This window comes from Bos indicus x Bos taurus, chromosome 29, assembly GCF_003369695.1.
Source record: "Bos indicus x Bos taurus breed Angus x Brahman F1 hybrid chromosome 29, Bos_hybrid_MaternalHap_v2.0, whole genome shotgun sequence".
Lineage (NCBI taxonomy): Eukaryota > Metazoa > Chordata > Mammalia > Artiodactyla > Bovidae > Bos > Bos indicus x Bos taurus.
The window spans coordinates 41,942,145-41,956,133 of record NC_040104.1 but is presented as its reverse complement, the minus strand read 5'-3'; the positions used below and the strand labels follow the sequence as shown (position 1 = coordinate 41,956,133).

The window sequence follows — 13,989 nt, the reverse complement described above, 5'->3', positions numbered from 1 at the left end:
TGTTTAATGGAAATGTCTAAAGCAATTTCTAGTATACTTCCCAAGTTTTTTAATAATTAAAAATTATAATACAGCAAAAGACCTATAGTGCCCATAGCTAACTACTTTTTAAAATCTAAGTTCCACACAAATTTTATTTTTGTCAATACTCCCTTTTATGTGCTGATCCGAGTTTGCATATAATTCCTATAAACCAAACAATTTCTTTATGTAATACTCCCAGTATTTCTTAATTTTTACTAAGTTTTTAATTCAATGTCTCTTCCACACTAAACACCAAGCACAGTGTATCTAAAGATAAAAATTGCAAGACTGATTTAAACTTTCCCAATTCTCTAACCACCAAACTGTATTTCCTAAGCTTGTGCCTTTTATTTATTTACTATTTTAAGGATTTCTAGATCCCATGAAAGAAGAAAGAAAGAAGGGCAGTTTCTTCTCGTTTAATATCAAACCTTCCCTTCTACATTTTAAGAGTTTAGTCCCATACTAATTCTCAATCATTATCTCAGATTGTTCCAGCATCAGCCTAAAAAATGTATTCATTGTGTAAACTCCTTTTCAGAACCCAAGAGTCACAAAGAATCTTCTATCAAAATAAAACTCACAGTAACTGGTTTTAAGATCCCCTATCCACTGAAATTCTCTCAACAGAGCCCTCTGCTCCTCACATTCTCCAACCAAAATCTTTCAATGCAAAATTAAGAAATCTGTTCATCATCCAGAAGAGAACCGCAAACACTACCAAAGTTTAACATGAAATCTGCTTCATTTGAACTATCCTCCTTACTCCAAAAAATTCTGCTAGATTCTTTAATAAATTCTCAGTTCAATCACAATTGCCTAAAGTTACTTCAACAAGTCTCTCTTCCACCCTGCTGTGCTAATTAGCTAGATTTGCTCAATGTAATAAAGTTTATAAAAGGCATCTCAAAGCTTCAAAAAAATAAATCCATTACAAGTCTACCTATTTTTAAATTGCAGTAATACACAATTCCCAAATATAAAAGTCTAATCTTTTCTGCATAAATTAAGAATTCTAATATTTTAAACACCCAAAAAGTACTTTTCCAAACATACTAGCAAAGAACCACCACAGCATTTTATCATTTGTCTAATGCTGATAATCACTCAGTTCAGTTCAGTCACTCAGTCGTGTCTGACTCTTTGTGACCCCATGAACAGCAGCATGCCAGGCCTCCCTGTCCATCACCAACTCCTGGAGTTTACCCAAACTCATGTCCATCTAGTCAGTGATGCCATCCAACCATCTCATCCTCTGATGGACCCTTCTCCTTCTACCTTCAATCTTTCCCAGTATCTGGGTCTTTTCCAATGAGTCAGTTCTTCACATCAGGTGCCCAAAGTATTGGAGTTTCACCTTCAACATCAGTCCTTTCAATGAATATTCAGGACTGATTTCCTTTAGGATGGATTGGTTGGATCTCTTTGCAGTCCAAGGGACTCTCAAGAGTCTTCTCCAATACCAGAGTTCAAAAGCATCAATTCTTCGGTGCTCAGCTTTCTTTACCGTCCAACTCTCATGTCCACACAACTACTGGAAAAACCATAGCCTTGACTAGATGGACATTTGTCGGCAAAGTAATGTCTCTGCTTTTTAATATACTGTCTAGGTTGGTCATAGCTTTTCTTCTAAGGACCAAGTGTGTTTTCATATCATGGCTGCAGTCACCATCTGCAGTGATTTTGAAGCCCAAGAAAACAGTCTTCTCTCACTGTTTTCATTGTTTCCCCATCTATTTGCCAAGTGATGGGACTGGTGCCATCGTCTTAGTTTTCTGTATGCTGAGTTTTAAGCTAACTTTTTCACTCTCCTCTTTCACTTCCATCAAGAGGCTATTTAGTTCTTCTTCATTTTCTGCCATAAGGGTGGTATCATCTGCATATCTGAGGTGATTGATATTTCTCCCAGCAATCTTGAATCCAGCTTGTGCTTCATCCAGCCCAGCATTTCACATGATGTACTCTGCAAATAAGTTAAATAAGCAGGGTGACAATATACAGCCTTTTGATGTACTCCTTTCCAATACTGTTGGAACCAGTCTGTTGTTCCATGTCCAGTTCTAACTGTTCCTTCTTGACCTGCATACAGATTTCTCAGGAAACAGGTCAGGTGGTCTGGTATTCCCATCTCTTTAAGAATTTTCCAGCTTGTTGTGATCCACACAGTCAAAGGCTTTGGCATAGTCAGTAAAGCAAAAGTAGTTGTTTCTCTGGAACTCACTTTGCTTTTTCGATGATCCAACAGATGTTGGCAATTTGATCTCTGGTTCCTCTGCCTTTTCTAAATCCAGCTTGAACATCTGGAAGTTCACAGAGTTCATGTACTGTTGAAGCCTGGCCTGGAGAATTTTGAGCATTACTTTGCTAGTGTGTGAGATGAGTGCAATTGTGCAGTAGTTTGAACATTCTTTGGCATTTCCTTTCTTTGCAATTGGAATGAAAACTGATCTTTTCACAAACGACTGACCCAGACTTGCCCGTGTATCCAGGAGTCTCCAGCAGAGGCATGGGTCGACGGTGGCCTGCTGCAGGGTCGGGGGCACTGAGTGCGGCAGTGTGTGCATGGGACCTTTTGAAGGAGGTTGCCATTATCTTCATTACCTCCACCATAGTTTGGTCTCAAGTCAAACAACAGGAAGGGAACACAGCCCCACCCATCAACAGAAAATTGGATTAAAGATTTACTGAGCATGGCCCCGCCAATCAGAACAAGACCCAGTTTCCCCCTCAGTCAGTCTCTCCCATCAGGAAGCTTCCGTAAGCCTCTTATCCTTCTCCATCAGAGGGCAGACAGAATGAAAACCACAATCACAGAAAACTAACCAAACTGATCACAGTGACCACAGCCTTGTCTAACTCAATGAAACTATGATAATCACCAAGTCTCTATGTATTTTAAGCTGCTTTATTTCTCTTTAATAAAACATTCTGCTTTACTCAGTACAAATATTGCCTTGAAATTTCATTCTGTTTTCATAACTAAAACTATCAAAAGCCATGTTATAGTTCTGGAAATGATGAGAAATAATGTATTTTTTAAAAGACAGGAGAGTAAAAGAACTATTTGTATTATCAAAATGGAAATAAATCCATTTTCCTGAAATGGATTAGGTATTATTTTGGGATTGTGTTTTGGACTGTTTAATTTCAAACAGAAATCATAATATCACTGACTAATTACTATTGACTAATTACTGTAATTGGTTAAAGCAATTATATTAACTAATTTTTGATTGCTGAATTTTCTCTACACTGGATGAGATAACACAATAAGGAAATGTCTGGGTTTTTATGATCTCTGAATATATGTCCACTGCCCCTCAACCTTTTGTGTGTCACAAGAGAAAAGGGGAAAAGATAGCCGAAGACAATAAAAGCATGACAGGAGAAAGCAATTTTCACTATTCGCAAGGCATCTCCTTCAGGGAATATAGTGATGATCATAAACGAAAAAGAGACACTGAATCCCTTTCCAACTCAAAATGCTGGCACAGAGCAAAGAGAAGTGAGGGTAAGGTGACAACAATTGACCATTAATAATTAATATGTCTTCAAAAACAACCAAGGGTCCTGGTGTACTAGATGACGGCCAATATTAACCTTAATCAATGCGTGAATCTGGGTATAAAGTAAGTCTGCATTTTCCAGCTATGCAAAGGTTAACAGTTGGTTGACTACTAGCCTACTGCTACCGCTACTGCTAAGTCACCTCAGTCGTGTCCGACTCTGTGCGATCCCATAGACAGCAGCCCACCAGGCTCCCCCGTCCCTGGGATGCTCCAGGCAAGAACACTGGAGTGGGTTGCCATTTCCTTCTCCAATGCAGGAAAGTGAAAAGTGAAAGTGAAGTCACTTAGTCGTGTCCGACTCTTAGCGACCCCCTGAACTACAGCCTATGAGGCTCCTCCGTCCTTGGGATTTTCCAGGCAAGAGTACTGGAGTGGGGTGCCATTGCCTTCTCCTAGCCTATTGCTATACAAACAAAACCCACCACTTTGTTTAAGGCATTGCTACCATGTAGGAAATGGCAACCCACTCCTATATTCTTGCCTGGGAAATCCCATGGACAAAGGAGCCTGGGAGGCTACAGTCCCTGGGGTCATAAAGAGCTGTACACAACTGACCACGCACGCACACACATGCACAAACACACACACACGCATCAAGTTCCAAAGGCTCTTCACACCCAAACCGAAACTGTTCTCTCTCTCTTACCCCAAGTTAGCTGCTTCTCCACTTAGGCTGCTTATTACTATTAACATTTACCAGTATCCATGTAATCTTCTAGCATGTTTTCCAACTAGTGATTTGTTTAAACAAACTATATAACAGTATCTATTTCCATTTCTCTTTCCTTTTTAAATCAATACATATTTGTACAAACAAATATAAATATTCACTAGTTTATGCTTTACCTTAAAATGGAGCAGTTTGAGAGCTCCCAAGTGAGATGAATGCAGAAAAATGTCATTCCTTCCACTTTTTAACAAAAGGTGTTGGAATGGTTAGATATGCACTTGCCAAAATAAAAAAAATTGAATTTCAATCTGTACTTTGCACTACATACAGAAATTTATTCAAGTTGGATCCCAGATATAAATGTAAAATCTAAAACTAAAAACATCTAGGACAAAATTTTTATAACCTCACATTAGGCAAAGATTTCTTAGAGGCAACACCAAAACCACAATCCAGAATAGAAAAAATTGAAAAAACTAACTTTACCAAAATTAAAAACATGCTCTATGTAAATCAATCAAGTAAATTTTTTAAAAAGATGCAAAGGAACAAATCATTAAATAAGATATCTGTAAACAAAACAAAAACAAAAAAACCCATCAACTTATGCTGTAAAGAGACAAACCAAAAACCAGAAAAAAAATTTCAAATCACATCTCATAAATAACTTGTGTCAAGAATATACACAGAACTCTCAAAACTCAATAATATGAAAACAACCCCATCTATAAAAAAACAAAAACAGATTTGAACAAACACTTCAAGGAAGATACAGAGACAGCAAATAAGCACTTGAAAAAATGCTCATATCACTAGTCATCAAGGAAATGCAAACTTAAAACCTAATGGGATACCATTATACAACTATTCAGCTCAGTTCAGTTCAGTCGCTCAGTTGTGTCTGATTCTTTGCGACCCCATGAATCGCAGCACACCAGGCCTCCCTGTCCATCACCAACTCCCGGAGTTCACCCAAACTCATGACCATCGAGTTGGTGATGCCATCCAGCCATCTCATCCTCTGTCGTCCCCTTCTCCTCCGGCCCCCAATCCCTCCCAGCATCAGAGTCTTTTCCAATGAGTCAACTCTTCGCATGAGGTGGCCAAAGCATTGGAGTTTCAGCTTCAGCATCAGTCCTTCCAATGAACACCCAGGACTGATCTCCTTTAGAATGGACTGGTTGGATCTCCTTGCAGTCCAAGGGACTCTCAAGAGTCTTCTCCAGCACCACAGTTCAAAAGCATCAATTCTTCGGCGCTCAGCTTTCTTCACAGTCCAACTCTCACATCTGTACATGACCACAGGAAAAACCATAGCCTTGACTAGATGCACCTCTGTTGGCAAAGTAATGTCTCTGCTTTTGAATATGCTATCTAGGTTGGTCATAACTTTGCTTCCAAGGAGTAAGTGTCTTTTAATTTCATGGCTGCAATCACCATCTGCAGTGATTTTGGAGCCTGAAAAAATAGAAGGCCTAACACTGATCATGTGTGGACAAGGCCAGGGAGGAACTAGAACTTTCAAACACTACAGACTAAAATGTAAAACAGTAATCATGCTGCAAAATAGTCTGGCAGTTTCTTAAAAAGTTAGCACAGAAGTACCCTATGATCCAGTCATTCCACTCCTAGGTATTTATCTGTATTGTATTGTGTGTACACGCTCAGTTGTGTCCAACTCTTCACCACCCCATGGACTGTAGCCCACCAGGCTCCTCTCTCCATGGAATTCTCCAGTCAAGAATATCAGAGTGGGTTGCCTTTCCTATTCCAAGGGATCTTACTGACCCAGGGATCGAACCTGCACCTCTTGCATCTCCTGCACTGGCAGGCAGATTCTTTACCACTGAGCTACCTGGCTAACAGAAATGAAACCGTATGTCCATACAGACTTACACACAAATGTTCACAGCAGTTTTACTTTTATAAGCCAAAAACTGAAACAATCCAAATGTCCATCAACAAGTGAATGGATACACAATGGTGGTATACCAGACAACTACCCAGCAATAAATAGCAACGAATTACTATTGTGACAAGTTACTCTACAATGTGGATGACTGAAAAAGTCTTTGTCCTGACTGAAAGAAAACTCTAGAAAATGAAACATTACAGTGACAGAAAGCAGATCAGTAGTTTCCTGGGGTAGAAGGGGAGATAGGAGAGGGGATTACAAAGGAGCACTAGGAAACTTTTAGGGGTGATGGATATATTCATTATCTTGATTGTGGTAATGGTTTTACAGGTGTAAACATATATCAAAATTGATCAAAAGGTACACTTTAAATATATGCAGGTTAGCTGAACTGTGTGTGGTGCACTCAGTCATATCCAACACTTTGCACCCCCCCAGACTATAGCCCTCCAGGCTTCTCTGTCCACGGGATTCTCCTGGCAAGAATACTGAAGTGTTTTTATACATCTTAAATGTGCCATAATGACAAGTTTTAAAAATAAAGATACCTTATTGAATTCACTTTGTAACTTTCATATGTACATAGATATAAATATCCAAATAAATAAACTGGCTTAGGCCAAATTTCCTCTTTCATATTTTCCTTGTCCTTTTTGATAAAGCGGTTTTATTAGCTTCAAAATCTAAACTGGGTAACTGCCTCTTCTCCTGTTCTCTAACACATAAGATATAAACAATCTGTTTCATAAAGGTGTAACTGAACTTTTTAACCCTTTCAGTCTGATAGTGGTATGTAGAAGGGAAAGGTATATTTTTAATTGCTCATTTTAATTTTTTTTGATATTTTATCTCATCATGATTTAAATTTGAGTCAGTTTAGTGTATTTTTCTAGAATATAGCCAATTTTATATGTTCCTTTACTGTTCTCAAATGTACTGGCATAAAATTTCTTGTAAATTTTACTAAACTGTATTAAAGTTATAGTTACGTCTCCATTTTCACATTTTCAAAAACACTGTGTGTTTTTCCCTAAATATACCTTTCAGTAGCTCATTGTTTGTCTTTTCAAAGGATCCGATTTGTATTTCAGTAAGTCCCTCCACTGTTCCTTTGCTTTCTGTTATTAATTTCTATTCTTTAGCACTATCATTTTTGCATCTACTTTCTTAGTTTGCTTAAACACTTAGCCCACTCATTTCCGTTTCTTTTCAAATATTCTCACTTAAGCCTATGAGTTAATCTCTTCAGTATTACCTTGAAGAAGAAGGACTCGTCCAGTTGTGTCCGCCTCTTTGCGACCCCATGGACTATACAGTCCGTGGAATTCTCCAGGCCAGAATACTGGAGTGGGTAGCCGTTCCCTTCTCCAGGGGATCTTCCCAACCCAGAGACTGAACCCAGGTCTCCCACATTGCAGGCGGATTATTCACCAGCTGAGCCACAAGGGATGTGATGTTTTATTCTGTAGAGGCCTGGCGTGCTACAGTCCATGGAGTCGCAAAGAGTCGGACACAACAGAGTGACTGACTGACTGTAGAAGTTTAATTTCCACAGTTATTTCTTCTGCAACCCACCTAATTACTTTAAAATATTTTTAAATTTCTAAACATGACAATGCTTTATCTTTTGATTTGTAATTAGACTGCACTGTGGGCTGCACAGTGATAATCTCCCATTAGCTACAACTTGCTTCATGACTTGCTGTAAGGTCAAATTTCATAAATGTTCTGTGTACTTAAAAAATGTGTATGATCTAATTAGTAGTTTCAGGGTTCTATAGCATCCCAAGATTGTTAATTCTTCATTCAAATTTTCATTCCTTACTATTTTACTTGATGTATTGAGAAGTGTGTTAAAAATACCGATTATAAAGTTCTCTATATTTGAGGTTGTCTTTTATATTATACACAAATTCATGACATATACTTTTTCCTAGAAATATTTAAGCCTTCCTAGTGATGATCTCATTCTTAAGGAATGAACCTCTTATTCCTTGATAATGTTTTTGTGTTAGTCTCATTTTTCTTAAACACATCTATGACAGCTTCAGGGGAGTGGGGGTCCTTGCATTAGAATATTTTAGATGCATTATTGATAAACATCACTATAATTATTTGTTTGCTGTCTTTAAAAGAAATCCCATCCCAGAGTCTCCATGCTTTCTCTGGTAAGTTTATTCTGTTTACATTTATTTTGATAACTGATATATATGAAATTATTTCCACAGCTTTGTTTTCAATACAATGCATTTTCTTTTTCTTTCCTTTTTTTAAGTTTTCCTTACAATTTTAACAGAACTACTTAAAAGTAGAATCAATTTTATTACTCTTTCTAAACAATAGCACCTCAGAAAGCTTACTCAGACTACTACCTCCTTCACTTCTTATGCATTTATTTACTGTATTGTTTCATATAATCAAACTGTCCCAATTTGTCTATGCTTACCAATTTCTCTGCTAACTTTGAGTCTTTCATCCTCTTCTACATTCTGGATTCCTTCCATCAAAGTTCCCTTCCATCAAAGTTCAACTACCTACAGCACTTCTTTCAGCAATGGTCTGTCAGTAGCAAACTCTCCATCTCCACCTGAAAACGTTCATTTCTCCTTCACTGTACAATGACAATAACCAATGAGGGTTATGTCATTTTTCCTTGGCACTTTGAAATACTAATCTAGAGAACTTTTACCTTCATTCATGCTGTTGATAAATCTGCTAAACTAACTGCTGTTCAGTTACAAGTGACTTGTCTTCTCTCTCTGGTTCCTTTATTAGTTTCTCTATATATTTACCATCCAGTGATTTCACTACAGAGTACTAGGTTGTCCATATTTTTTCTTACTTATAGAGTGTCTATTTTTATGCACAGTCACAGTAAGTGATTTTAGAATGACCATTTTCTTAATTTTCCCAAAGAGTTTTCAGAACCAATACCACATTACAAGAGGCATTAATTTACTACATACAATGGATGTCCTAGGACAATGACTGTCAAACTTTAGAAGGTAACAGAAACACCTTGGAAACCTACTGAAAAACTTGGACTCCAGCCAAGTCTTGTAATTCGGTGTGTCTGGGGTCCTATCACGTATCCCCATTTTCAACAAGTTTACAGGCTGATGCTGCTGGTAGGGGAATCATGTTAAGAACCACTTCCTTAGGGATTAGGAATAATTATCTCAAGGAACCCCTACTCAGAAGGACTGCAGGAATTCGTTGTTTCTTAAATCTAGAGGTTAGTCTTTACCATCAATCTAAACCATGTTTAGCTGTAAATATTACCCTTTCCCATTTCTCCCCACAGAAATCCAACTAAATAAATAACAGCAGCTAACAGTTCATTATCTGACCAGAAATGCTCCAGTTCATTATTCACAGTCCTCAAGGTAAAAACAGAATTTGACCCTATCATTCTCCTACTCAATTGTTCACTGGCTCCTCTACAACTACAGGGACAAGTCTTTATGAGCGAGAGAAACATGGGCTTCAGAGTACATGCAATTTTTTTAGTGTTTCACTATGCTTATATTACACACTTTTTTGACACTATCCAATAGGTCTGTGATCAAAGCATGTTAAAACTCGCTAACCTATTAAATTCAAATGAGTCAGTGTGATTCAAAAGCTTTTCAGCCTTTCTAACCTATTAAATTCAAATGAGTCAGTGTGATTCAAAAGCTTTTCAGCCTTTCATGACCCATGCCTGCATCCTATGCCCCATGCCTTGTGCCATTCTGAGCACACCACGATTTCAAACTTTTATCATTATATCCATATTACCTCCACCTAGAAAAGAATGCCCAATAGGCCTCTCATAGGCCTGACAAACACCTACTCATCTTGTCAAAGGGTTTAATATCACCTCCGCCCAGAAATTTTCCCCAACCTACTAAGGGTTGCCTACTTGGTTGCTCCCTTTACCGATTCTCTAAGCACTTTATACAAACATACACAACTACTTTTCAACCGTCTAAATAATGGTCCAAACATGTTGTCTAAAATATGACTTTTCCTTAGACTCTACAGACTATTTCTAAGAGAAGATATATTTATAATCTAAGACTTTCCATGTTTCTTTTCATCTAGACTTTCAAAGGAACCAGACATCCATTGGGAGTAAATGTACCTAGTTCTATTTTCAGTTTCTACACAAAATACCTCAAGCATGTAAACAAGATTTGTCCCTCTAAGATCTAGCATCTGCAATGTCAATAAAACCAACACAACATTGAAGGGGTAATCAAACCTAAGAATTCAAAAATCTTCATAGAAAAAAAGGACTCTCGTATTTCCTACACAAGTCTACTCGGTTTACCTGTTTAAACACTGATGTATATATACTACAAATTTGAGAACATTCCTCTCATTATTCATTAAACACCCTCTCACTCAAAAATATCTCTTTATAAAGGTATACACCATATAAAGAGAATCACAGTGACTGGTTCTCTCCAGGGGCACAGGATGGGAGTATGAGGTCCCTTCACTTACCATTTTTCAAATGTGTATCATCTGATTTTTTTTTAAACAATGTTACATATTATTTTAGCAATCAGAAAAATATAATGAAAAGTGAAAAAAGCCATATTCTATGCTATGCTATTTAAGAAAAAAGTTTAACTATGCAACTACTTTAATATATTATTCTTACCAGATTTAAGACCTGAAATTTTGAAGATGGCACTTGGTTTCCCATTCGTGACAAATCCTAGGAGTTGCCATACTGGCATTCCATTTGAATCAGGATAGGAAAAGTAGACAGAGCCTCCCATTCCTTCAGGAAATGGGACTGTTCCCAGCATAAAAACCACCACATGGTTGATATTTTCATAATCAGGCAAGTCAAAAACAAATTTATCCTCTGCCACTTGCTGTGCAGCTGTTTGCACCTAGAAAATAAGAAACTCACCTTAGTTCAATAGTTTGATAAGTTACTATAGCCCTTTTAGTGTTGCTGTAAGCCCTGTTAAAAGATACAGTTGACTACTGTCATCATGCCAAGCCTAACACTGGGTGAATCTGATACTCTAATTATGGAATTACCAAATACACCAGAGAGTGCTAACTTTAATAGAAAACCTAAAAATATATATCTAGGCTTAAAATGATTTAATGAATGCAATCTTTTAAAAACATGACTAAATTATTTGAGAAGAGCCTAGGAAAGACTATATTTAAATAATAAATCACTACAGCTTCAAAATGTTATAAAAATGAAACACCACACCATGAAAGCCTTATCTTCTAGTTTGAAGGTAAAGAAACTCCAGGTAATTAAAATGAGTAAGCAATCCATAAGTAGTTACTGTCAATTCTCATTATTTGCAGATTCCCTATTTGTCATTTTGCCTACTCACTAAAATATATTTGTAACCCCCAAATTACTAACCTTCAGTTCAAATACGGAGAATAAAACAAAGGAAGAAAGAACATAAACCAAACTGCCCATATTAGTATTAAATTCAATTTTATCAGTTTTTGGCATGCACACAATCTTAAAGGCATGTAAAATTATGGTACGTACAAATCCTCAAGCAAAATAAACATTTAATGCCAACTCTGTCAAAAGCACCAGACATTCTGTAAATATGTATTATGACAGTCTAATCCTCAACCCGAGGTAAAAAAAAAAGGACCTCTTTTACTTAAGAAAAGTTTTCAAGGAAAGAAAATTGACTTCCTAATTTTAGATTAGATGGACTTTTTTAGTAAAAGAATAATATTGTTAAGTGCTGAGGTACTCTAGGTCTCTTTACCCTTTATTTCGATTAACATGTTCAAATACTGCAGAATTAAGAGTCAAACGCTGTGAAAAAACGTTGCCATCAACGAACCCCTCCTGGATATCCATTACAGAGATGAGGTAATAAGTAAATAGACAAAGGCACTGCGCTAACTAAATTCCCTGCAAATTAGTTAACAACACGAATTCCATAGGGCCTTTCTATTCTTCAAGAAAAATCACACACATTTTAAAGGTCATTTATTAATGAAATTCATCCTCAGATTCCGCGGGTGGGCTGGTCATTTTTCCTATCAAGGGCAGATGCAATCCAAACTTTTCACCAGTGTTATCTCCTACCAGCGCCAAAAGGCACCTCTCAGCCATTTAAGGGACAGACAAATTTTCTGAGGATAGCCAGGTCCAATTTCTCTCTCTAGTTCCTTACACTGTGTACAGTCTACATTGTTTAAAACAAATTGATGAAAAACTTAACAAAGAAACTGCAACATTTAACAAAGCAGGGAGAAAACATAAAAAGAACTCTTGGTGAAAAAATAATCAGGTCTGAAATGAATCTGAATGGTTTCTACGAAGGCAAGCAAGATTCACCCTCCAGATTATTCCTCAACAATTCCAGGTACTTATCTTATTTACCTAACAATTCATCAAGGAAGGCAATCTCTCTCTCTCTCTCTTTTTTTTTTTTTTTTGCAATCTCTTTTTTACGCAATAAGGAAACTCGCTGCTCACATCATTTTGGAGTCATCACTGGCACGGCTCCCGATTAAGTTTCACGAATTTCTACCAATCAACTTCAAATTACGTTAAGCCTATTTTTATTAGAACCCTTCCAAAGGGACCCAGAAGTTAAACACTGACCGAACATCTTAACCTTCGACAGGCTGGACACTACCGGCTAGATCAAATTTACCTCGAATTCCCTTTCTGAGCTCAGGCGAGTATTTATACTGCCAACTGAGCTTAAGTTCCTCAACTGCAAAAGAAAACGAGAAGCACCACCTCACTAGTTACCGCTTAAGTTTGGGGTGCCAAAAAAGCGCTACGAAGAAAGCTGAAATGAAGCGCAGTGAACAAAAGGCGTGCGCTGCCTAGAGTAAGGCACACTCAAGAAGAGGCAGTGAATACTGGGACTACTGTCAAGAGCGCTGGGGGCAAAGAAGGGCGCAAACCCAGCCTCCACGCTCACGCTCTCCGCCGGAAAGCAGATGGAAGGGGTCTTCCCCGAACCCGGCGCACCCCCACCCCCACTCCCAGTGGCCTCGCCCTTGGGGTGTCGCCCCCTTCCTAAGACCATCCGACCCTTTCCTCACCAGCCTGCCCGCCACCAAGCAGCCGAACATGGCGGCGGCGACTCCCCTCGGCCGGCAAGGATCCGAGGCCAAGGACTAGAAGTCCTGGGGCTACTGCCGTGGTCGAGCCCAAGAACCTTCCAGAACGTGGAATAGGCCTCCTGCCCCTCAGCTACATAGTGACGAGGACAGGGGCAGGAACGCCTTCTGCCTCCGCGACCTCTAACCCCCAGTTTCCTAACCAGCGCCTCTCAGGCGACGAGTACTTCCGGGGCTTTAGACAGGTGGGCCGGTTCCGGCTAAGACTACAAGTCCCAGGAAGCCCTGCGTCGGCTTCCGGGAAGGGGGCGCGCGGTATTTGCCCTTTGGATTGATGGTCCGCACTCAAATGAGCGGTTTCAAAGCAGGCTGCAGGTGTTGCTCACGTTTGTGTTACATTTCAGCGATTACATTGCGCTTTTACAATCATTTCTCTGGATCTTTTCAAAAACCGTGTGAGTTGGTTATTATTATCTGCATTTTGTGGGCGAGGAAATTGCCCAGAGTGACCAGCCCCAAATCTTCACACAGCACTCAGGGACGGAATTTAAATCCAAGTCCTGATTCAAATCCGAGTTTCTTTCTGCTATCAGTCAGTCAGTCAGTTCAGTTGCTCAGTCGTGTCCGACTCTTTGCGACCCCATGGACTGCAGCATGCCAGGCCTCCCTGTCCATCACCAACTCCTGGAGCTTACTCAGACTCGTCCATTGAGTCAGTGATGCCGTCCAACCATCTC

The 13,989-nt window shown here is 38.7% G+C and overlaps 1 protein-coding gene across 1 annotated transcript in view; it reads right to left on the bottom strand.

Annotated features, from left to right (window-relative positions):
* The window catches only part of HIKESHI (Hikeshi, heat shock protein nuclear import factor), a 37,452-nt gene extending 23,966 nt beyond the window's left edge, over positions 1–13,486 (bottom strand). The window contains exons 1-2 of the mRNA XM_027531433.1: positions 13,235–13,486; positions 10,830–11,067 (exon numbers count right to left, since the gene is read on the bottom strand). Of these exons, the coding sequence (XP_027387234.1) occupies positions 10,830–11,067; positions 13,235–13,264 (268 nt within the window). The 5' untranslated portion in view covers positions 13,265–13,486. The remainder of the gene's footprint in view (positions 1–10,829; positions 11,068–13,234) is intronic.
* Positions 13,487–13,989: the final 503 nt, after the last annotated feature.